The 26,004-nt window shown below is 41.1% G+C and overlaps 1 protein-coding gene across 3 annotated transcripts in view; it reads right to left on the minus strand.

The window, feature by feature from the left end:
• The window catches only part of COMMD1 (copper metabolism domain containing 1), a 237,244-nt gene that overhangs the window by 126,634 nt on the left and 84,606 nt on the right, over positions 1–26,004 (minus strand). For all 3 annotated transcript variants that reach the window (XM_010369124.2, XM_030921768.1, XM_030921769.1), the window contains one exon: positions 16,207–16,488. In XM_010369124.2, the coding sequence (XP_010367426.1) occupies positions 16,207–16,488 (282 nt within the window). The remainder of the gene's footprint in view (positions 1–16,206; positions 16,489–26,004) is intronic.

Consider the following 26,004-nt stretch of genomic DNA (forward strand, 5'->3'; position numbering starts at 1 on the left):
AAAAATAGTAACTTTTCACTGCAGAAATCTGATAAATGCTACCTTAACCAAGTGGTAAGGGTTAACATCCACAGTGACGACATGTGGATTGCATCTATTGCCTAACATGGTGTGACAAGAAAGCTACTTCACTCTGTTGTGTTCTTTCCCAAAATCCATTACTATGGTCTGAATGTGTTCCCCCAAAATTCATGTGTTAGAAACTTCAACCCCAGTGCAGCAGTGTTGGGAGGTAGGGCCTTTTGGAAGATGTTTAGATCATGAGGGCTGCACTCTCATGAATGGATTAATGTCATTATGAAAAGAGCTTGTAGGGCCGGGCACAGTGGCTCACGCCTGTAATCCCAGCACTTTGGGAGGCCAAGGTGGACAGATCCCTTGAGGTTAGGAGTTTGGGACCAGCCTGGCCAACATGGTGAAACTCCATCTCTACTGAAAATACAAAAAATTAGCTGGGTGTGGTGATGGGTGCCTGTAATCCCAGGTACTTGGGAGAGTGAGGCAGAATTGCTTGAACCCAGAAGGCAGAGGTTGCAGTGAGCTGAGATCACGCCACTGCACTCCAGCCTGGGCAACAAGAGCGAAACTCCTTCAAAAAGAAAAGAGAAAGGAAGAAGGAAAAAAACAAAGGAAGGGAGGGAGGGAGGGAGGAAGCGAGCTTGTAGGAGTGAGTTTGCTCTCTTCTATTCTTGTACCATGTGAGGACACAGTGTTCCTGCCCTCTGGAGGATGCAGTATTCAAGGCACCCTCTTGGAAGCAGAGACCAGGCCTTCACCAAACACCAAACCTACTAGCACCTCAATCTTGGACTCCCAGCCTACAGAACTATGAGAAATTAAATTTCTGTTCTCAATAAATTATCCAGGCTCAGGTATTCTGTTATAGCAACACAAAACACACTAAGATACCTATAAACCAATCTAATCATGAGAAAACAGACAAGCACAGGTTAGAGGACACACTATAGGATACTTGGCTAGTATTCTTTAAGATTGTAAAGGTCATTTCACAATGTACATATATATCAAAACATCAAGTTTTACACCTTAAATATATACCATTTGAATTTACCAATTATATCCCAATAAAGCTGGGAAATAAACAACCATAATGCTCATGAAAAACTGAAACAGTGATCTGCCGTGACTGGGAGACATGATAAGTAAGTGCAATTTAGTTAGTTAGCAATTTAGTGGTAGCTTGGATTTGATCCTGGAGCAGAAAGGGAGTATGAATGGAAAAAATGCTGAAATAGAAATAAAATCTGGAGTTTAGTTAGTAACAAAGTACTACTGTTAGTTTCTTATTTTGACAAAAGTACCTTTGTATCATATTGGTTTTGTTTGTCCAGCATGCTTAATTCCTTTTGTGAACTGCTCCTCACTTATTCCCTGTGGTATCAGCTGTCAGTTTACACCTTCCCTAAATTACCCTAATTCCAATAAACAGTGACTTCTCCCTGGGTAGCCATGTGCCATGTGACCTAAGCAGGGAAAATAAGAATCCACCTTTCATCAATATACACGTGTTGGGAAGACGGAAGTACCTGAAAAGATGGATATGGGCCTGCTACCCATGATCTTACCTCCACATAAAGTCAGACTTTTTTTTTTTCAGATAGGTCGTGCTCTGACACCCAGGCTGGAGTGCAGAGGTACAATCATGGCTCACTGCAGCTTCAATCTCCCCTCCCAGGCTCCAGTGATCCTCCTACCTCAGCCTCCCAAGTAGCTGGGACTACAGGTGCATGCCACCATGCCCAGTTAATTTTTAAGCTTTTTTGTAGAGAAGGGGTCTTCCTGTGTTGCCCAGGCTGATCTTGACCTCCTGTCCTCAAACAATCCTCCTGCCTTGGCCTCCCAAAGTGCTGAGATTACAGGCATGAGCCACCATGCCCAGCCTGAAGTCATTGTTTTTAAATAATTACATGAACAGAGCCACATAACCAAGAGATATCTTCATTTTTCTTTCTTTTTTTTTTTTCTTGGAGACAGGGTCTCACTCGGTCATCTGCGCTGGAGTGCAGTGGCATGATCACAGCTCACTGCAGCCTCGAACTCCTGGGCCCAGGCAATCCTCCCACTTCAGCCTACCAAGCAGCTGGGACTACAGGTGTGCACCACCATGCCCTGCTAATTTTTTTTTTTTTTTTTTTTTTTTTTGTAGAGATAGGGTTTCACCATGTTGCCCAGGCTGGTCTTGAATTCCTGGGCTCAAGTGATCTGCCTGCCTTGGCCTCTCAAAGTGTTAGGATAACAGGCACGAGCCATTGCACCCAGCCTTTAAATGATATTCTAAGAAGACTAGGTTGTTTTCTTTAGACTAAGGAAGTGTGTGCGTGGAGGAAGGCCAGTATCACAGGATCAAAGATCAAACTCATTTTGTGATCAACACTGTTGCATTCACTAGGTTTATCATAATTCAGTTCAGGCTTTTGTACTGTATCCACAAGACTATAAAATGGCTCATTAAAATTCAGATATACCCAGCACTTTGGGAGGCCGAGACGGGCGGATCACGAGGTCAGGAGATCGAGACCATCCTGGCTAACACGGTGAAACCCCGTCTCTACTAAAAATACAAAAAACTAGCCGGGCGAGGTGGCGGGCGCCTGTAGTCCCAGCTACTCGGGAGGCTGAGGCAGGAGAATGGCGTGAACCCGGGAGGCGGAGCTTGCAGTGAGCTGAGATCTGGCCACTGCACTCCAGCCTGGGCGACAGAGCGAGACTCCGCCTCAAAAAAAAAATAAATAAATAAAAATAAAAATAAAATTCAGACATATTTCCTCTGTTATTGACTTATAATCCACTTAGGTTAATAACTCTGGCAATAAAAAGGAAGTTTAGCTTATTTGGCAGTTAATACGAGCTGATTCCTAGCGACTACCACTCATTAACGTCTTGGGTGATAAGAGCCCTGTTTAATTAATTACAGAGTTATCTAGAAAATTCAGAAACACGATACTTACAACTTATCAGCTTCAATTTCAGAAGTCTTATTTTCTGTTTCCCTAGTAGCATAAATTATTTTTTAAAAATCCATACAAAATTTTAAGAATGGCCTCATATCATATGAAAAAATTAACTCAAGTGGATCAAGGACCTAAAGCCTAAGAGTGAAAACTATAGAACTCTTAGTAGAAAACACAGAGGAAAAGTTTCATGACATTGGATTTGGCAATGACTTCTTGGATAGGATACCAAAAGCACAGGCAACAAAAGTAAAAATAAACTGGACCACATCAAAATTTAAAACTTTCATGCATCAAAGGATATGATCTGGAGGGGAATGAAAACTCAGACAGGAAGAAAATATTTGCAAATCCATGTATCTGGTATGTGATTGATATCCTGAATATATTTAAAAACTCCTGTAATTCAACACCACCAAGAAAACAACGAAAGTGGGTAAAATGGGTTCAGGTGTTTGGTGTAGGAAAAAAAAAAAAAAAAGGATGGGTTCAGTGGCTCATGCTTGTAACCCAAGCACTTTGTAAGGCTGAGGCAGTGGCTTGCTTCAGCCCAGGAGTTCAAGACCAGTCTGGGCAATACGGCAAAACCCCGTCTCTACAAAAAATACAAAAAATTAACCAGGCATGGTAGCTTGCACCTGTAGTCCCAGCTACTCAGGTGGCCGAGGTGGGCGGAGCACTGGAGCTTGGGAGGCAGAGGTTGCAGTGAGCCGAGATTGGGCCACTGCACTCCAGCTTGGGCGATAAAGTAAGACCCTGTCTCAAAAATAAATAAATAATAAAAAATAATAGAAAAGATAAAAGAGGCAAAAAGAAAAATAAAAAAGATTTTTGAAAATGGGCAAACCGGGCGGGCGTGGTGGCTCAAGCCTGTAATCTCAGCACTTTGGGAGGCCGAGACGGGTGGATCAGGAGGTCAGGAGATCGAGACCATCCTGGCGAACACGGTGAAACCTCATCTCTATTAAAAAATTCAAAAAACTAGCCGGGCGACGTGGCGGGCACCTGTAGCCCCAGCTACTCAGGAGGCTGAGGCAGGAGAATGGCGTAAACCCAGGAGGCAGAGCTTGCAGTGAGCTGAGATCTGGCCACTGCACTCCAGCTTGGGCGGCAGAGCGAGACTCCGTCTCAAAAAAAAAAGAAAAAAAAAAAAAAAAGAAAATGGGCAAACCTGGCTGGGCATGGTGGCTCACGCCTGCAATCCCAGCACTTTGGGAGGCCAAGGCAGGCAGATTGCCTGAGGTCAGGCATTCGAGACCAGCCTGGCCAAAAGTGGTGAAACCCTATCTCTACTAAAAATACAAAAATTAGCCAGGCGTGGCGGTATGTGCCTATAATCCCAGCTACTCAGGAGGCTGAGCAAGAGAATCGCTTGAACTCAGGAGGAGGAGGTTTCAGTGAGCCGAGATCGTACCACTGCACTCCGGCCTGGGAGACAGAGCAAGACTCTTGTCTCAACAAACAAACAAACAAAAAGGGCAACCCCAATAAGCACATAAAAAAGATGTTCAGGCCGGGCGCGGTGGCTTAAGCCTGTAATCCCAGCACTTTGGGAGGCCGAGACGGGCGGATCACGAGGTCAGGAGATCGAGACCATCCTGGCTAACACGGTGAAACCCCGTCTCTACTAAAAATACAAAAAAAAACTAGCCGGGCGAAGTGGCGGGCGCCTGTAGTCCCAGCTACTCGGGAGGCTGAGGCAGGAGAATGGCGTAAACCCGGGAGGCGGAGCTTGCAGTGAGCTGAGATCCGGCCACTGCACTCCAGCCCCGGCGACAGAGTGAGACTCTGCCTCAAAAAAAAAAAAAAGATGTTCAACATCTCTAATTATTGAGGACTTCAACTCAAAACTACAATAAGATACCACTTTATATACATTAGGATGACAACTATCAAAAAAAAAAAAAAAAAAAAACCCCAGAAACTAACAAGTGTTAGTGAGGATGTATAGAAATTGGAACCTTCATGTACTGCCGGAAAAAAACCATAAAACTGAGCAATCTCCATAGAAAATAGTTTGGCAGTTCCTTAAAAAGTAAAAACATAGAATTACCATATGATCCAACAAGTCCACTCCTAGCATATACCCAAAATAATTAAAAACAGAGACTAAAATAGATATTTGTACACCCATGTTCACAGCAGATTAGTTACAGAGCCAAAAGCTGTAAACAACTCAAATATCCATCAGCAGATAAATGGATAAACAAAATGTGGTATATGCACACAGTGGAATATTATTCAGCCTTTAAAAGGAATGAAATTCTGGGCTGGGTGCGGTGGCTCAAGCCTGTAATCCCAGCACTTTGGGAGGCCGAGACGGGCGGATCACGAGGTCAGGAGATTGAGACCATCCTGGCCAACACGGTGAAACCCCGTCTCTACTAAAAAAATACAAAAAACTAGCCGGGTGAGGTGGCGGGCTCCTGTAGTCCCAGCTACTCGGGAGGCTGAGGCAGGAGAATGGCGTAAACCCGGGAGGCGGAGCTTGCAGTGAGCTGAGATCCGGCCACTGCACTCCAGCCTGGGCGACAGAGCGAGACTCCGTCTCCAAAAAAAAAAAAAAAGGAATGAAATTCTGATATGTACCACAATAAAGATAAAAGTTGAAGACACTATGTGTAAAATAGACCAGACACAAAAGGACAAATATTGTATGGTTCTATTTATGTGAGGTACCTAGAATAGGCAAATACATAGAGAAAAAAGTAGAAAAGAGGTTACCAGGGCTGAAGAGAGGTGGAAATCGTGAGTTACTGTTTAATGTGTACTGAATTTCTGTTTGGGATTTTAAAAAAAAAAAATCTGCAAATAGATAGTGGTGATGGTTATACAACATTATGAACGGTTCGAATGCACTCCAGCTTGGGCAATAGAGCAAGACCCTGCCTCGAAAAAAAAAAAAGAAAAGAAAAAAGAGAGACAAAAAAGAAAAGAAAGAAAAATAAAAAAGATTTTTGAAAATTGGCAAACCTGGCTGGGCATAGTGGCTCACACCAGTAATCCCAGCAATTTGGGAGGCTGAGGGGGGTGGATCATGAGGTCAGGAGTTCAAGACCATACTGGCCAATATGGTGACACCCTATCTCTACTAAAAATACAAAAATTGGCCTGGCATGGTGGTACACGCCTGTAGTCCCAGCTACTTGGGAGGCTGAGACAGAAGAATCGCTTGAACCCAGGAGGCAGAGGTTGCAGTGAGCCAAGATTGCACCACTGCATTCCAGCCTGGGTGACAGAGTGAGACTCCGTCTCGGGAAAAAAAAAAAAAAGTTAAAATGGTAAAATTTTATGTTATGTATATTTTACCACAATTTTTTTTTAAAGTACTAAGGATGGGCTTGGGCCAGAGGCCTTCTACATTTATCTTGGCAATAGAGCAGTGGCATCATGGAATGAAGCCCAGAGCCAACCAGCCAGTACACACATACTAGACAAACACAGGCAGTTCAACACTGCTGGGCAGGATACACTGTTACCCCTGAGTTTAGGACAAGGGAGACAAGGGACTTACATCCAAAAATTGCTTCCAAGTCCTCTTAAGGCTTGGCTTCCTGGCTTCCTCTCAAGCACCCCATCTGTCCACAAGAATAGAAACAGACAGCCTGAACAGCTGAAAGAAGTCCAACACCAGGGGCTGCATGCTGGCAAGCTACTAGTCAGAGGCTGAGGACTTCAGCAGTGCCAAAGCCCTGCTCTCACAGGGTCAGTGAATCTGCGAAGACATTCATCTTTCTCTCTCTTCCTCTTTAAATCATTTTATTGAGTACAGTATACATAAGAAAGGATACATCATAAGAAAAAATGATTTTCTTTTAAAGTCTATAAAAAATTTATGTTCAGTAATCTCAAGTGCATCTATCTCTTTATAAGTTAAGAGTTTTAAAAATAAAATTACTTCAGCACAAACAACATCTTCTTAACTGCCAAATGTTAAATGATTTCTTTTATATTTTTTCCCCAAGTGGAAGGGGTAATTATAGCTATCAGAAAACTCAAGTTGTATATTAGACAGTCAACACTGCAATAAGACTGTTTAACAATGACTAGGATTACCAAATTACGTTAACATAGTCTTATAAGAAAAAACAAGTTGTTATCTGTGATTCCTCACTTTCTCTAATTCTCCACATCCCTTCCAAGTCAACTCAAAGCAACTCACCCATATTCAAAACATATACTCTACCTGCTCACTTCACTTCGTTAAAATTACCTTTATTTCCTTGCTGTTATCTCACCTGGACCACTGTAAGAGCCCGGTAAGTGGCCTCCTGCTTTCACTTTTTTCCCCCTACAATATTGATTTTTATTAGTTATCCTTGGGTTTGACAAACAAGTTTTGGAACATATTATTATTAATAAAAAAAAGTTTGTAAAAGAAGAGACCTGTCATAAATGAGAAACAGAGATGGAAATGTGCAATGGAGATTGTGAGAAGTTCACATAAAGTCATTTCTACTATTTTTTGGAGTGGAATATTAATATTGGCTCCATTCATTTCTGAACACCTCATCTTATTAAGAGAATGAAGGATAACAGTTTTTCTTTTTGTTGTTTTGTATTTTGTTTTTCCTTGAAATCCCATTTTACCTAATTACCATCACATGGAGGTTTCGAGGCAACAGAGAATTGCTTTTAATGTGCAAAAAAGCAATTCCAACCTTAGTGATATTTTCCCCCTAGGATCTCAGTATCCCAGTACTGAGATCCCAGTAATCCATTCTCCATAGGTGAATCAAGGCAATCCTATTAGAACATAAGTCACATCACATCTTTCCTTGTTTGAAACCCTCTAATAATTTCCCATTACACTTAAAATTCTTAACAAGGCTAATTTCTTGCCTTGGCTGCTCCCTCTGCCTGTATTTTGTGCCCCCGGATCTTCTGGGGCTGCCTCCTTCTTGTCATTCAAAGTTCAGCTCACCTAAGAGAAGAAATCTTCCTTCACTCAAATTAAAAGTAAAGCCACTTACTTTGAGGCGGGGTCTGGGCATCTTAATTTCTTTTTAAGCTCCTCAGGTGAGTCTGACATATAGTGATGCTTTGAATCACTAGCTAAGTGAATCTTCATTTTGCTTATAATAGCTTTTCTGCCAATTTACTTCTTGCTAGTTCCTACTGACAGCAGGCTAAAAAAATGGAAAACCAACATTGCGGGAGGTGGTGAGAAAGAAATGGCAATCACCAGGGACTTGTACTAAATCACTGCCGAAGGAGCCGGGTGCAGTGGCTCACTCCTGTAATCCCAGCACTTTGGGAGGCCGAGGCAGGCAGATCACCTGAGGTCGGGAGTTCCAGACCAGCCTGACCAACATGGAGAAACCCCCTCTCTACTAAAAATACAATATTAGCTGGGCGTGGTGGTGCATGCCTGTAATCCCAGCGGTATGATCTTGCCTCACTGCAACCTCTGCCTCTCAGTTCAAGCGATTCTCCTACCTCAGCCTCCCGAGTAGCTGGGACTACAGGCATGTGCCACTATGCCTAGCAAACTTTTGTATTTTTAGTAGAGACAGGGTTTTACCAAGTTGGCCAGGCTGGTCTCGAACTCCTGACCTCAGGTGATCCGCCCGCCTCAGTTGCCCAAAGCGCTGGGATTGCAGGCATGAGCCACCACGCCCAGTCTTATTCTTTTTTCTGCTATAAACTTTAAGCACTGCCTTCTATAAATTGTACCTTTAAATTCAACTGTAAGTTGAAGACCATAACTTTAGAATACAAACTATTATGGAACACGTCTTAGAGCTACGAAAACAGTTGACTCATTCAGAATTAAAGTTTAAGTAAATTCCATGTTCTAAATCTGATATAAAATACGAAATGGAAAATTCCTTTATCTGTTTTTAAAAAAGTATTCTAGGCCGGGTTCAGTGGCTCACGCCTGTAATCCAAACACTTTGGGAGGCCGAGGTGGGCGTATCACTTGAGGTCAGGAGTTCGAGATGAGCCTGGCCAACATGGTAAAATGCTGTCTCTACTAAAAATGCAAAAATTAGCCAGGTGTGGTGGTGCGTGCCTGTAGTGCCAGCTACTTGGGAGGCTGAGGCAGGAGAATCACTTGAGCACAGGAGGCAGAGGTTGCAGTGAGCCAAGAGCTTGCCACTGCACTCCAGTCTGGGCAATAGAGGGAGACTCTGTAAGTAAGTAAACAAACAAACAAACAATAAAAAATGTATTCTAAACTGATTTAAGTATCTTCAAGCTATTACATTTTACCAATCCCTGCTGACAAATGATAGTTGACTGTCTATCAGAAAACTAGTTTCACTAATTTCTTTGGAGGCTTTCCTTTAGTACATTATTAAAAGTAAAAATCAACCTTAAATACAAGAATTATCGGAAACAAATTTGTATTGCTTGCATTACAGCTTATATAACCAAACACGATATCTGTTCCCCTTGGTAGCTATTTGGAGTAAGACAACATGATCTCAAAATGGTGACTGAATGTTGATAAAATAAAATGGCATTTTACTTAATCCCTATATCCTACCCTTACAAATCCCTCCATGTATTTACACACATACACAGTTATAAACAAATATATATGTGTGTGTGTGTGTGTATGAGAGAAAGATTGTGTGTGTGCATGTGCACGCGACTTTGCTGCTTCCCCTATGACACAAAGCAGATAGCTGTGGACGTTCCTCAGGCTTGTGAAGCTACAATAGTACATGATCAAGCTCAGTATAAACTGATTTTATTTATTTATTTATTTATTCATTCATTCATTCACTCACTCACTCATTCATTCATTCATTCATTTAGAGACAGGGTCTCATTCTCTGTCACCCAGGCTGGAGGGTAGTGGCGCAATCACAGTTCACTGCAGTCTTGACCTCCTGGGTACAAGGGATCCCCACTCTACCGAGTAGCTTGGATTACAGACGTGCACTATCATGTCTGGCTAATTTTCATGTTTTTTGTAGAGACGGGGTCTCGCCATGTTGACCAAGCTGGTCTCAAACTCCTGGGCTCAAGTAATCTGCCTCTCTCAACCTCTCAAAGTGCTGGTATTACAAGTGTGAGCCACTCTGCCCAGACATAAACAGATTATTAATTATAGGTTTTAGCAGATTCTTACTCCTTATTTACTAGCTAGAATTACAAAAGGAGATCAGTGTATAGTTATGTGTAGCTTAACGATGAGGATACATTCTGAGAAATGTGCCATTAGGTGATTTATTGTCTGAACATGATAGAGTGTACTTACACAAACCTAGATGGTGTAGCCTGCTATACACCTAGACTATATGGTATAGCCTATTGCTTCTAGGCTATAAACCTGTACAGGGCATTACTGTACTGAATACTGTAGGCGACTGCAACACAATGATAAGTATTATATTTGTGTAACTAAACATATCTAAATATAGAAAAGGTACCTTTAAAATACAGCATATCATCTTATGGGACCACTATCCTGTATGTGATCCATCAGTGACTGAAATGTCATTATGCAGAGCATTATTGTATTTATTTCAAAAGAAATTTATAAATTAAAAACAAACGAATACCTTCCCTTGAGATTAGAGGTTTATCTATGTTTCAGACAAAATTGCTGGGTTTTTAATATAGAGTCCAACCTATTTTGATTCTGTAATGTATGATCAGTGCATACCCCCCCCTCATCTAATTGCTTATAAATGACAGGAGTGAACATATAAGTTGGTTAGAAAAAACAACTCACGAGGTCAGGAGATCGAGACCATCCTGGCGAACATGGTGAAACCTCGTCTCTACTAAAAAATACAAAAAACTAGCTGGGCGAGGTGGCGGGCGCCTGTAGTCCCAGCTACTCGGGAGGCTGAGGCGGGAGAATGGCGAGAACCCAGGAGGCGGAGCTTGCAGTGAGCTGAGATCCGGCCACTGCACTCCAGCCTGGGCGACAGCGAGACTCCGTCTCAAAAAAAGAAAAGAAAAGAAAAGAAAATATAAAAATCTGTCTTCCTCTATAGGTCTGCTGAAAACTCAACCCAAAACTAGAGAAGTACTTGAACTAAAACTTACTTGAGAAAAGGCAAGAACATTTGCCATTAATAAATACATTAAAAAACAATAATGAAAAGAGGTTTATATTTTGGGATCTCTACATGCAGTGCTTCTTAAAATGTATGTGCAAGAACAATTCAGTACTAAATGGTTCGGTACTGAGACTGAGTCTAAATGTTTCCTCACAAAATGTCCCTTTGGCCTTGAAGGACAAGAAGTCATAAAAGAAAACACATCTTTATAAAATACCCAAATTCAAGCCTAAAAAGAAGAAATAAGCATAAATGAGACTCCACTAATGGTATAAATTACCATCCCTTCTCCCCAGTTAGTGTTTAAAAAAAGAAAACACTTCTATTATAATTTCTACTGAAGTTCCAGGAAAGGAAAACACAACAAAGGTGTTAGGTGAGCAAATACAAAACATTTCTAAAGACATATGCCAGATTCCAACAGTCCTCATGGCTCAGATCTCACAGTGATTTATGGCCAAATATGACAGGATTTCAGTCTCATAAGCAAAGCACTTGATGTTCATCTTTTGGATATAAAATATTCACCTTAAACCTTTCTGCATGTTTTTACAATTGAATCATGTTTTATTTTTGCAAAATTTTTACTTCTGTTGGAAAAAACATTCACTACAAGCAAAGTAATTGCGTCAGTAGTTCCTACTCATTTTCTCTAGCTTTGCAGATTTCCATTAAGGTATACTGCCTTAGTTATTTCTCTATTTCTTTGGCTTCCTCATATATCAAAGGATACTGCAATATATACTGTGGTTTAGAAAACAAGGTTATGTATGTACTCGGCTGCTGATTTTCAAATGTACTTTTTAGACCAAAGAAAAGTAATACAGACAAACTGAACAGGAGAGAGAAATTTAAATGGGGAGTGAGGGAAACGAAAGAAATCCACCTTCACTAGTTCCTGAATAAATAATCCCAAGCACTCTACAAATTACGTCAAGTAGAAGCAATATGCCAACATATATTGACTTATTGACGTAAAAATATGACACCAAGTTCTATTAACACATCAAATCCAATTATTTCAGCTACCTTGAACACAGTGGTTCTCAACCCTGGATACTGAAATCATCTGGGGAGCTTTAAAGAATAACGTTACCTGTGTTCCACCCCTACAGATTCTTATGTAATTGGTCGGGGTAAGGCCTGAGCATCAAAATGTTTAAAGCTCTGAATGTGATTCTTATGTGTGACCATGGTTAAGAACTACTGCTTTAAAATGACATAAACTGAAGACAGTACTTTAATTGTCCTGGGTGACACAAATAGACATACACACACATCAGAGTTCAACAAAAAACTGGTCACCCTTCTTGGAAGCAACTTCTTGATATCCTAGGATCGTTAATTCTCTCACAAGCTCATCCAATGTCAGCAGTGTGAAAACAACTTTGATGTGGGTGCCTATAGGTGTTCTAAAAATTGGGCACTTGAGTTAGTGGAGTATTTCATAAATAACACTAACCTAGAAGCTGGCCTAAGTACTAACCAAGGATCCAGTTCTCACAAAAACATTTCCTGTAGGATGTGGGCTGTATATTTTACTGCCAATCTAGGTTCTATTATTGTTTACTTTATTCTTTACAACTTTTCTTGACTTCATATATTTGTATTAAAAAGGATTTTATAGGCCGGGTGCAGTGGCTCACGCCTGTAATCCCAGCACTTTGGGAGGCCGAGGCGGGTGGATCATGAGGTCAGGAGTTCAAGACCAGCCTGGCCAAGATGGTGAAACCACCGTCTCTACTAAAAATACAAAAAATAAACTAGGTGTGGTGGCAGGCGCCTGTAATCCCAGCTACTTGGGAGGCTGAGGCAGGAGAACCGCTTGAACTCAGACGGCGGAGCTTGCAGTGAGCCCAGATTACGCCATTGCACTCCAGCCTGGGCGACAGAATGAGATTCTGTCTCAAAAAACAAATAAAAAGGATTTTATGGGCTGAAGTGCAATATCAATCATTTTCATTGTGACCATTTCTTTCCTACTTTGAAGTATGTGATGTACAATAAACTGCACATAAAAAAGGATACAATTTTATAAGTTCTGACATGTGTATACAATCATTGCTATACTTTTTTTTTCTTCTTTTTTTTTTTCCCCAAGACACAGTCTTACTCTGTAACCAAGGCTAAAGTGAAGTGATCCAATCTCAGCTTGCTGCAACCTCTGCCTTCCAGGCTCAAGTGATTCTTGTACCTCAGCCTCCTGAGTACAGACACATACCACCACGCTCAGCTAATTCTTTATATTTTTAGTAGAGACAGGGTTTCACCATGTTGGCCAGGCTGGTCTCAAACTCCTGACCTCAAGTGATCTGCCTGCCTCAGCTTCCCAAAGTGCTGGGATTACAGACGTAAGCAACCTGTAACCTAAAAACTTATGATAGTATTAATGAAATAATATCATAGCTTTCTAGGAATCTTAAAATAGATATGTTTTCATATTCCTTCCCAAATGTTAAATATAGACAAAATGAAATAAGCACTACTGGCAGGATAAAAACTAAATAGCCGATATAAACGGCTGGTAAAACTTAGATATCCAAGCGTACTTATTACACTTTTCTAATCTGTTGGATTTGTGTGTGTGTGTGTATAAAAATATCTGTCACATAACATAATGGTTAAGAGAACAGATGAGTGTGTTTTTTTTTTTTTTTTTGAGACAGAGTCTTGCTCTGTCGCCCAAGCTGGAGTGCAGTGGCACGATCTCGGCTCACTGAAAGCTCCACCTCCCAGATTCACACCATTCTCCTGCCTCAGCCTCCCGAGTAGCTGGGACTACAGGCGCCCACCACCACGCCCAGCTAATTTTTTTGTGTTTTTAGTAGAGACGGGGTTTCACCGTGTTAGCCAGAATGGTCTCGATCTACTGATCTCGTGATCCACCCGCCTCGGCCTCCCAAAGTGCTGGCATTAGAGCCGTGAGCCACCGCGCCCAGCCTGGTTTTTTTTTTTTTTTTTTTTTTTTTTTTTTTTTTTTTTTTTTTTTTTTTTTGAGACAGTCTCACTGTTGCCTAGACTGGAGTGCAGTGGCGCCATCTTGGTTGACAACAACCTCTGCCTCCTGGGTTCAAGTGATTTTCCTGCCTTAGCCCCCTGAGTAGCTGGAATTACAGGTGCCTGCCACCATGTCCAGCTAATTTTTGTATTTTTAGTAGAGATGTGGTTTCCCCATGTTGGCCAGACTGGTCTCGATCTCCTAACCTCAGATGATCCACCTGCCTCAGCCTCCCAAAGTGCTGGGATTACAGGCGTGAGCCACCGAGCCCAGAAAGAGAACTCACTTTAGGATCAGACAAATTAGTCAACAAGTACAAGTAGCGTAAAAAGGTACTCCAAATTTAAAATTTTTCTTTTTTTGCAGCAGGGTCTCCCACCCAGGCTGGAGTGCAGTGACATGATCTCTGCTCACTGCAACCTCCACCTCCCAGGCTGAAGCCAATTATCCTGCCTCAGCCTCCTGAGTAACTGTGATTACTGGTGCCTGCCACCATGTCCGGCAATTTTTGTTGTTGTTGTTGTTGTTTTTATTGTTTTGTTTTGTTTTTGTATTTTTAGTAGGAGAGATAGGGTTTTATCATGTTGGCCAGTCTGGTCTTGAACTCCTGACCTCAAGTGATCCACCTGCCTTGGCCTTCCAAAGTGCTGGGATTATAGACATGAGCCACTGTGCCCGGTGAAAATTTTTTAATGAATTATCTTTTTTTTTTTTTTTTAAGTGGAATCTCACTCTTGTAGCCCAGGCTGGAATGCAGTAGCTCGATCTCGGCTCACTGCAACCTCCGCCTCCCGGATTCAAGTGATTCTTCTGCCTCAGCCTCCCAGGTAGCTGGGATTATAGGCGCCTGCCACAATGCTGGCTAATTTTTGTATTTTTAGTAGAGACAGGGTTTCACCATGTTGGCCAGGCTGGTCTCAAGGTCCTGATCTCAGGTGATCCACCCACCTTGGCCTCCCAAAGTGTTGGGATTACAGGCGTGAGCCACTGCGCCCCGGCTGAATTATCTTTTATTATTAAAAAAAAAATTTTTTTTGGAGACAGAGTTTCGCTTGTATTGCCCAGGCTGGAGTGCAATGGCATGATCTCGGCTCACCACAACCTCTGCCTCCCGGATTCAAGCGATTCTCGTGCCTCAGCCTCCCAAGTAGCTGGGATTACAAGCATGTGCCACCATGCCCAGCTAATTTTGTATTTTTAGTAGAGATGGGGTTTCTCGATGTTGGTCAGGCTGGTCTCGAACTCCTGACCTCAGGTGATCCCCTCACCTCAGCCTCCCAAAGTGCTGGGATTACAGGCATGAGCCATCGTGCCCAGCCCTGAATTATCTTTTAAATTAAAATTAAAGTCAGTACAGAACTGCAAACACTGAAAAATCTAAAGAAACTATAAAAGAAAATATGTGAGAAAATCTGACAAGGTCAAAAATACTCTCATCATTAAGAAGAAATAAATTTCTATTGGATATAGTAGAAGCACTTACTTATTTATCTGAAAATAAATGTGATTAGCTAATTCAGTGACCTGGGTTTTCTCTTCCTAATTACCAATTTATTTTTTTCCCCCCGAAAGACATAAGCCAGATCATTAAAAGTCTGAGCTGGCAGTCATCTGGAACACAAAGTGAATGACGTCAAGAAAAACCATATAGACATTAAAATTATCTGCCATAATGACTGCTGAAACTGTTGGGAAAAAAAGCACTGTACATAAGATTAAATTGAGAATTATCTGTGACCTCAAAGACAAAGACAGCACATTTAGGGGTCTTTAGGAACAATGTATTAATCTAAATTAAGATACACTGCCTCCTACCCCTGACTGATTATTAAAGATGACTGGATGAGATTGTGCTGCCTAATCCGAATTCTTGGTCTTTATTTATTATCTCTATTATTGCCTTGGAAATTCTAACCAAATGCCAAGGATTCTGAGATCTAACCAAATGCAGTAGTGGTCAGCTTCTGAGCAATCACGTTATTGGCCCATTCTGTTCTTCTGAGACAGCTGCCAGGACCTGAGGCTAGTTTCCAGACTCTGTCCACAAGTAAGGGTACCCAAATTTTCAGATGATTCTACCTCTGAAAAAAGGATTCTAGGAACCGGTGTCTTTTCCTGTTGCTGTTATTGCATAAAATCAATTTGAATGAACAAGCTAACATGTAATGAAAAATATAGTTTACAAAGGAAAATTGACTTAAGTTTAACTCACCTGTCCATATTTGCCTAATTCCAGCTCTATAATGGCAACAGGCGTGTGTATTTGAGCTGAATGCCTTGACTGAGACTTGCCATCAACTCTCCAGCTCAGGCCCCGAAGCCCGCTATTCCAGCGGCTCTGGTTCATGAGGCTCTCACGGATTTTTGTCTTGTGGCTCTTCCAGAATTTGGAAATGACAGCAGCTTGGTCAGATGTGATCCCACCTTGCTTTTTGGTTTGAGCAGTCAAGAATGCTTCCAACTGGTTGAAATCCATGTCTGCAGATGCAATAGACTATAAAGATGACAGAAAAAGCAAATAATTTGAATTTAGTAGGTAACTAAAAAGGATAGCTTCTTAACTACAGATCATATTTTGAGTGACTCTTAAATCACTGAAACAGGCCAGACACAGTGGCTCACGCCTGTAATCTCAGCACTCTGGGAGGCAGAGGCGAGATCACTTGAGGTTAGGAGTTAAGAGACCAAACTGGCCAACATGGTGAAACCCCATCTCTACTAAAACTACAAAAATTAGCCAGGCATAGTGGTGCATGCCTGTAATCTCAGCTACTCAGGAGGCTGAGGCACAAGAATCGCTCGAACCAGGAGGCGGAGACTGCAGTGAGTCAAAATTGTACCACTGCACTCCAGTCTGGGTGACAGAGACACTGTCTCAAAAAAAAAAAAAAAAAAAGTCACTGAAATAAACTTTCATAAAAGGTCATCATGGGACAGTAAGGAGGCCAGGTACGGTGGCTCACACCTATAATCCCAACACTTTGCGAGGCTGAGGTGGACAGATCACTTGAGGTCAGAAATTTGAGAACATCCTGGCCAAAACGGTGAAACCCCATTTTTCTACTAAAATTACAAAATTGGCCGGGTGTGGCTGCACACACCTGTAGTCCCGGCTACTCAGGAGGCTGAGGCAGAAGAACTGCTTGAACCCAAGAGGCAGAGGTAGCAGTGAGCTCAGATCACACCACTCCACTCCAGCCTGGGTGACAGAGCAAGACTGCACTGAAAAAAAAAAAAAAGGTGGGTGGAGGAGGGGGCAGACAGTAATGAGAATAAGCTCTTTATAGCAAAAATACTCCCTTTGGAAATATCAAATATCAGAAAAGCTACTGTTAAAAATTCCATGTCACTCAATTTGGTATCAATAACTAGAATATAATTTTTAAATATCCAGTTCTATGGTGGGGAGATAAAACGAAAATTTTTTTGAAGTAATAAAACAAGCCAGGTGTGGTGGTGTGTGCCTGTAGTCCCAGCTACTTGGGAAGCTGAGGCAGGAGGACAGCTGGAGCCCAGAAGTTCAAGTCCAGCCTGAGCAACATAGCAAGACCCTGTCTCTAAAATAATAATAACAATAAAACAAAAGAATTAAATTAATTGGTTGATAAAAATCTTACATAATTTCACAGTGCCTTATAGCTAGGCTTGGTTTGATATACTTCAACTGTATAATGCCTTATCCATATGATGCACTAAGTAAATTATTAAGTGAATGTATTATCTTAGCTTTGAAGTCCATCTCAGCCAAATAGCTCATTCACAATAATAGTACTGTGAAATTATTTACTACTTTATACTTTCCCATAAATTTTCAAAAGTTAATTGCCATTGAATCTGGGTTCTCTATTCTACTATCCAAGAAAACACAGTAACTAAATATAAGCTCAAGCATAGTAACATGCCTTAAATTTGCACAGTACTCTTTAGCATACCATAGCATTTTCACATCTACAGACGTACTTCATTTTATTGTGCATCACTTTATTGAACTTCACTTTATTATACTTCACAGATACTGCATTTTTTACAAATTTAAGGTCTGTGGCAACCCTATACTAAGGAAGTCTATCGGTGCCATTTTTCAAATAGCATATGCTCACCTTGTGTCTCTGTGTCACATTTTGAAAATTCTCATATTTCAAACTTTTTCACTACTATATATATCTGTTATGGTGATCTGTGATCAGAGATCTTCAATGTTACTATTGGAATTCTTTCAGGGCACCATGAACCATGCCCATAGAAGACAGATAAACTAACTAATTGATAAATGTCTTGTGTTCTGACTGTTCCAACCACTGGCCGTTCCTTCTCTTTCCCTCTCTGCAAGCCTCCCTATGACCTGAGACACACAACATTGAATTTAGGCCAATTAATAACCCTACAATGGCCTCTAAATATTCAAGAGAAAGAGTCAAACATATCTCATTTTAAATCAAAAGCTAGAAATGTTTAAGCTTAGAGAGGAAGCCAAGATAGGCTGAAAGCTAGGCCTCCTGTGCCAGACAGCTAGCCAAGTTGTGAACGCCAAGGAGAAGTTCTTGAAAGAAATTAAAAGTGCTACTCCAGTGCACACACAAATGACAAGAAAGCAAAACAGAGCCAGGCGCAGTACAGGTTCACGCCTGTAATCCTGGCACTTTGGGAGGCCGAATCGGGCAGATCACTTGAGGTCAGGAGTCTGAGGCCAGCCTGGACAACATGGTGAAACCATGTCTCTACTAAAAATACAAAAATTAGCTGGGCGTAGTGGTGCACACCTGTAATCCCAGCTACTCGGAGGCTGAGGCAGAAGAAATGCATGAACCCAGGAGCCAGAGGTTGCAGTGAGCCGAGATTGCACAACTGCAACAACTGCACTCCAGCCTCAGCCTGGAGGACAGTGTGAGACTCTGTCTCAAAAAAAAAAAAAAAAAAAAAGAAAGCACAACAGCCTTATTGCTGATATGGAGAAGGTTTTGGTGGTCTGGACAAAAGATCAAACCAGCCACAACCTTCCCATAAGCCAAAACCTAATCGAGGGCAAGGCCCTAACTTTCTTTAATTATATGTAGGTTGAGAGAGGTGAGAAAGCTTACAGAAGAAAAGTTTGAAGCAAGGTTGGTTCATGAGGTTTAAAGAAAGAAATTGTCTCCATTAACACAAAAGTACAAGATGAAGCAGCAAGTGCTGATGTAGGAGCTGCAGCGAGTTATCCAGAAGATCCAGCTATTTGATGAAGGTAGTTACACTAAACAAAAGATTTTCAGTATAGATGAAATAGCTGTGTATTGGAGAAAGATACCATCTAGGACTTTATTTTTTGTTTGTGAGTTCTCATAAAGTAGGACTTTCACAGCTAGAGAAGTCAATGCCTAGCCTCAAATGACAGGCTGACTCTCTTGTTAGGGGCCAATGCAGTTGGTGACTTGAAGTTGAAGCCAATGGTCATTTATCATTCAGAAAACTCGGGCCGGGCGCGGTGGCTCAAGCCTGTAATCCCAGCACTTTGGGAGGCCGAGACGGGCGGATCACGAGGTCAGGAGATCGAGACCATCCTGGCTAACACAGTGAAACCCCGTCTCTACTAAAAATACAAAAAAACTAGACGGGCAAGGTGGCGGGCGCCTGTAGTCCCAGCTACTCGGGAGGCTGAGGCAGGAGAATGGCGTAAACCCGGGAGGCGGAGCTTGCAGTGAGCTGAGATCCGGCCACTGCACTCCAGCCCGGGCGACAGAGCGAGACTCCATCTCAAAAAAAAAAAAAAAAAAAAAAAAAAAAAAGGAATGATGTTAAATCTACTCTGCCCATGCTCTGTAAATGGAACAACAAAGCCTAAACAGCACATCTGTTTACAGCATGGCTTGCTGAATTTAAAATATTCAGCTGAATTTAAAATATTCACAGTGGGCTTAATATTTTAAGGAAACCTACTGCTCAGAAAAAAGATTCCTTTCAAAATATTACTACTCACAAATAATGCACGTAGTCACTCAAGCGCTCTGATGGAGACGTACAAAGAGATGTTCTTTTCATGACTGCTAACACGGCATTCATTCTTCAGTCCATGGATCAAGAAGTAATTCTGACCGTCAAGTCTTTTTTTTTTTTTTTTTTTAAGAAATACATTTTGTGACCAGGCATAGTGGCTCAAGCCTATAATCTCAGCACTTGGGAGGCCTAGGTGGGCAGATTGCTTGAGCCTGGGAGTTCAAGACCATTCTGGGCAACATGGCAAGACCACGTTTTGACAAAAAATACAAAAAAATTAGCCAGGCGGGGTGGTACACATCTGTGGTCCCAGCTACTTAGGAGACTGAGGTGGGAGGATCACATGAGCACAGGCAGTCAAGGCTGAATAAGCCAAGATGGCACCATTGCACTCCTGCCTGGGCGACACAGCAAGACCCTGTCTAAAAAGAAAAAAAAAAAAGAAAGAAATACATTTTGTAAGTCTATAGCTGCCATAGACAGTGATTACTCTAATGGATCCAGGCAGAATAAACTGAAAACCTTCAGGAAAGGATTCACCATTCTAGATGCCATTAAGAACATTCATGATTCATAGAAGAATGTCAAAATATCAACATTAACGGGAGTTTGGAGGAAGTTGATTCCATCCCTCATGGATGACTTTGAGGGGTCCAAGACTTCAGTGGAGGAAGTAACTGCATATGTGGTGAAAATAGCAAGAGAACCAGAATTAGAAATGAAATCTGAAGATGTGATTGAATTGTTGCAATCTTATGATCAAACTTGAATGGATAAGAAGTTACTCGTTATGGAGGAGTAAACAAAGTGGTTTCTTGGTATATAGTCCTAGTAAAGATGCTGTGAACATTGCTGAAGTGACAACAAAGGACTTAGAACATTACAGAAACTTAGTTGATAAAGCAGCAGCAGGGTTGGAGAGAACTGACTCCAATTTGAAAGAGGTTCTACTTTGGGTAAAATGCTATCAAACAGCATCACATGATACAGAGAAATCTTTCATGAAAGGGAGAGTCCACAGATGTAACCACCTCATTGTTGTATTATTTAAGAAATTGCCACAGCCACCCCAACTTTCAGCAATCACCACTCTATCAGTAAGCAGCCACTGACATCAAGGCAATTCAAATCCCACTTCTGACACACACACACACACACACACACACACACACACACACACACACAGGCACACATATTTAGAAAACAAAAACAAGACATCAAGGCAAGACCCTCCACCAGCAAAAAGAATATGACTTGCTGAAGGCTCAGGTAATCATTAGCATTTTTTAGCAATAAAGTTTTTAGGTTTTTTGGAGGGGAGAGATGGGGTCTCTGTTACCCAGGCTGGAGTGCAGGGGCACAATCATAGCTCACTTGCAGCCTCAAACTCCCGGGCTCAAGTAATCCTCTCACTTGGGCCTCTTCAATAGTAATAAAGTATCCCTTAACTAAGGAATGTATATTGCTTTTAAAGACATAGTGCTATTATACACTTAATATAGTGTAGTATGATATGGTATGGTACAGCATAAACACAACTTTGATGCACTAGGAAACAAAAAAATTCATGTGACTCGCTTAATTGCATTATTCACTTTATTGTGGCCACCTGGAACCAAACCCATGGTATTTCCAAGGTATGTCTGTATTACTACACTTGACCCTCATAATCAATTTTCAAAGGCAATGGGGTAGATAATAGTATTATAGTGCTCTTCACTCTCAACTTATAGAAAAGGAAACTGAAGCTTCAAGCAGCCAACTGATTTTTCTGAAAGCACCATGAGATAAGTGCAGGGACAAAGCCTCAACTTAAGCCAGGTGTCCCTCTGATTAGTTGTCACAAGTGACTACATAGAGAAGTAGACTCAGTATCACCACCACTGAAAAAAATGTAAACTGGTACATTCTGCCAACAATGATACAGAGATTCCAGTCCCTAATGAGTAGCTACAATGCTTCAGTTGCTGGCCTTCAGAGATCCTGAGACATCAATGATTTGAAGAGTATTACCACAAATTTTTTACTTAAGGTTTAGATGTTTGAGTGAGGAACATGTAAGTGTTATCAGAGCTTAGAGGGCCAACAGTGAATAGAAAAACTGAGAGATAAGTTAGAGAAGGCAGTCTGCAGCCAGATTAAAGTGTATCAAGTTTAGACATTGTTATATATACACAATGAGGGGCCACTAAGGGCTAGGTAACTGGGAAATCATGATGCAACATGTGGTTTAGAACGCCAAATCTGGCCAGGTGTGGTATCACATGCCTGCAGTCCCAGCTACTCCAAAGGCTGAAGCAGGAGGATTGTTTAAGCCCTGGAGGTTGAGACCAGCCTGGAAAACACAGCAAAACCCTGTCTCTCTTTTAAAAATGTTTTTAATTAAAAAAAATTTTTCTAAACTGAATCTGATAACAGTAAGTAGTTGGACTAAAGTGGGAAATTATCAGAGGGCTAAGGCAATGGAGCCTAGGAGAGAAGAGCAGCAGTTAATAACTTAGTCCCAAGAGTAAGCTTCCCCTTGCCTCTTCTTTGCTATGCCCCTATCTGCTAGTGGCCATGGGGACTGGCATAAGCTCCAAACCAGACAGATCACAATGTCCTCCTTTCTCTGGGCACACTGACTGGTCTAAATGAATTTCCTAATTTAAGGCAGGAGAAATGGTCTTGTCTTTTTGGGTCATAGTACAAGAAGGACATGAGGCTGGGGTTACAGACAGCATTTTCTTGAACCTTTTGGCAAAAGCATGTCTGCAAGAAAATAGAATGAAGCCAAGGAGAGATGAGAGTGGATTTTAATGGGGTGATATCCCTGTTTTACAGTTCCCAAGAGTCTGGTTCCTGCAGGCCTTCCTGCAATTCTATAATGCTATCTCAGCATCCTTCCTACAGACAACCCAATATTCCATCAGCTATTCAAGGTAGTTTAAGCTGTATTCCTATAATTTAGAACCAAGAGTTCTGACTAAAAGAGGGTGGTGGCAGTGGGAACAGAAGAATATAAAGGTAGACAACACAAGGTAGAATACAGGTAGAGCAAGTGAGACTGGAGCTGAAAGAAAAACAATCTGTCTTTCATTTCTTCATTAATATAAAAAATTGTATGGCAAATATTACAACTTTCTGGTACATTAAAGATATTTCACATTACAATTCAATAAACATTTACTGAATCTTTGCCTATTTACCAGAAAGCAGGACCCCAAACCTCTGGCTATGCCAATCAATACAAATACAGGCTGGGCATGGTGGCTCACACCTGTAATCCAGCACTTTGGGAGGCTGAGGTGGGCAGGTCACCTGAGGTCAGAAGTTCAAGACCAGCCTGTCCAACATGGAGAAACCCCATCTCCACTAACAATACAAAAATTAGCCGGGTGTGGTGGCGTATGCCTGTAATCCCAGCTACTCGGGAGGCTGATGCAGGAGAATCGTCTGAACCCAAGAAGTGGAGGTTGCAGTGAGCCAAGATTGCACCACTGCACTTTAGCCTGGGGGACACAGTAAGACTCCACCTCAAAAAAAAAAAAAAAGAAAGAAAGAAAAAAAAGTATTATTTTGTATAATATACTTATAATTAAGTAAAATTATTTCCACTGGCACCTTGCTTCACAATATTATGTCACAACTCAGGTAATTTGTATCATTCTTCTTCTCAAATAATATCAAGAGATATCCATTCTGATATAATTTCATCTGTGACAAAAGTTATTTTCGTTGGGTTCCAGTCAATAATACCTTGAACTAGAGTCAATTCATCCAAATTTAGAACAATTAAAAATTAAATGAGAAACTGATTTTGGTTTGGGTTCAAAGTCATCAATTTTCATTTTAAAAATGCTTGAATAGCCACCATAAAACAGATACTGTTCACAGCACACCACTTCCATCTACCGGCAGCCTAAGCTGACAGCCTGGTACTCATCCTTTATTCTTCTCTCTCTTCCACATCTTGAATCAGTGGTTGTCAACACTGGCTGCACATTAGAATCCTGAAGTACAATTTTAAAATATCAGTGCCCAGCTATTATCCCAGAAATTCTGATTTCTAGGAATTACAGAGTGAAGCCTAAGCATTGGTATTGTTTAAAAGTTTCCAAAGTGATTCTGGCAGGCAACAAAGTGTTAAAAACAAATGCTGGCAGTAAAATGAGTTTGAAAAGAAAAAAGAAAAAGAAAAACAAATGCCTGTAACTTTCAATTGTCAAGTTCTACTGATTGTTATATCTGAAATAATTCTCTAATAATATGTCCCCTCTAGTTTGTCCCTACTAGCTGGTAGAAGCACTCACCATCTTGAACCTAAACTAAGTGTGGACTCCCTCCAGTCTATGTTCTATACCACCATCAAAGTGATATATCTAAAATATAAATATAGGATGCTGGCACTTGCTTGTTTAAAGTTATCCCATGGCTGCCTATTACTTGCTTCAGTGGTGGTCGGGCAGGATGATGTGAAGCACTCTCCTAGGAGGTATAAGATAAGTTGTACATAATATAGTTAGCAGTAGTAGTAGTACAAGTATTGAAGTTTGTAAAGATTTTTATAAGTATAAATCAGAGGGTTTTCAAAGTATCCTTATATTAAACAATTACCTCCCTCATTTTAATTGTTTACTTGAATGGAAGAAAAAAAGAAAATTACAAACACAGGAACTCTGCAGGGAACTATATCATGCATGTATTCCTGTCATGCACATGTTAAACGTGTCACAGAGGAATAAAAATTTGAAAACTGATAAAACAGAACAGTGGTTCTCAACCAGGTAGTATTGCCCTCCCAAAGGCACCTGAGAAATGGTGGAGGCTACATTTGGTTTCACAGTGATTGGAAGGAGTGCTGTTGGCATTAAGTGAGCAGGAGCTAGGGATGCTTGGCATCCTTCGATGCCCAAGAAATAGGAGTTGGCAAGCTTTCTGTAAAAGTTGTAACCATCTGTGGCATATTCCTCCCCTTTTTGTACAACTCTTTAAAAAACGTAAAAACTATTCCTAGCTCATGGGCTATATAAAAACAGGCAGTGTGACCTGTGGGCTGAAGTTTGCAGACCCCTGACCAAGAACATCCCACAGGACAAACAGACCTGGGTCTCACATGACTTTGCAATGTCCCATCTGACACTGTATGGAAAAACCTGTTTATAATTACTTGAGCCTAGAAAGTATGTATTTTGTTTTACATAAAAAAGTATTTTTTCACGGTTTTAATAAACACCAAAATTTCCAGGAATGCAATTAATACAACTTGTACTTTGACTTGGTTGGAACTTAGCAAACAGGATGTTAAGTATTTTGAAAAATCTCATTACCAGTGACAATACCATTTAAAATATCTTACCTACCAATACAACACATTTTATATACCTGCATTTCTTGCTGTGTATTCACAGTAATTCTATGTACAGGTACAAGCATCTGATTAATTCATTACACGTTCTAAGGATATAATGCTTAAACATTTCTATTTTAAACTATATATTTCAAATTATGTTGTTTTAGATTTCTTATACTTTTCCTTTGTGTTACATTTATGACATCACATTAGAAATTATGTGTTGGCCGGGCGCGGTGGCTCACACCTGTAATTCCAGTACTTTGGGAGGCTGAGGAGGGCAAATCACAAGGTCAGGGGATTGAGACCATCCTGGCTAACACAGCAAAACCCTGTCTTACTAAAAATACAAAAAATTAGCCGGGCGAGGTGGCGGGTGCCTGTAGTCCCAGCTACTCGGGAGGCTGAGGCAGAAGAATGGCGTGAACCCAGGAGGTGGAGCTTGCAGTGAGCCGAGACTGGGCCACTGCACTCCAGTCTGGGCGACAGAGCGAGACTCAGTCTCAAAAAAAAAAGAAAGAAATTATGTGTTAATTTTATTATATGTGAATTATAATTAAAAGAGTTCCTTTTAAGGATCATCAAGAAGCATTAGAAAATATTTACTATAAAAAAAAGAAACACTGGACTGGATATGTTTGAGAACCACTGAGCATCAAGTTCAAACTCAACGCAACAGGCCCTGGCTTATCTTTTAGTGTCTATTTT

This window comes from Rhinopithecus roxellana, chromosome 17, assembly GCF_007565055.1.
Source record: "Rhinopithecus roxellana isolate Shanxi Qingling chromosome 17, ASM756505v1, whole genome shotgun sequence".
Lineage (NCBI taxonomy): Eukaryota > Metazoa > Chordata > Mammalia > Primates > Cercopithecidae > Rhinopithecus > Rhinopithecus roxellana.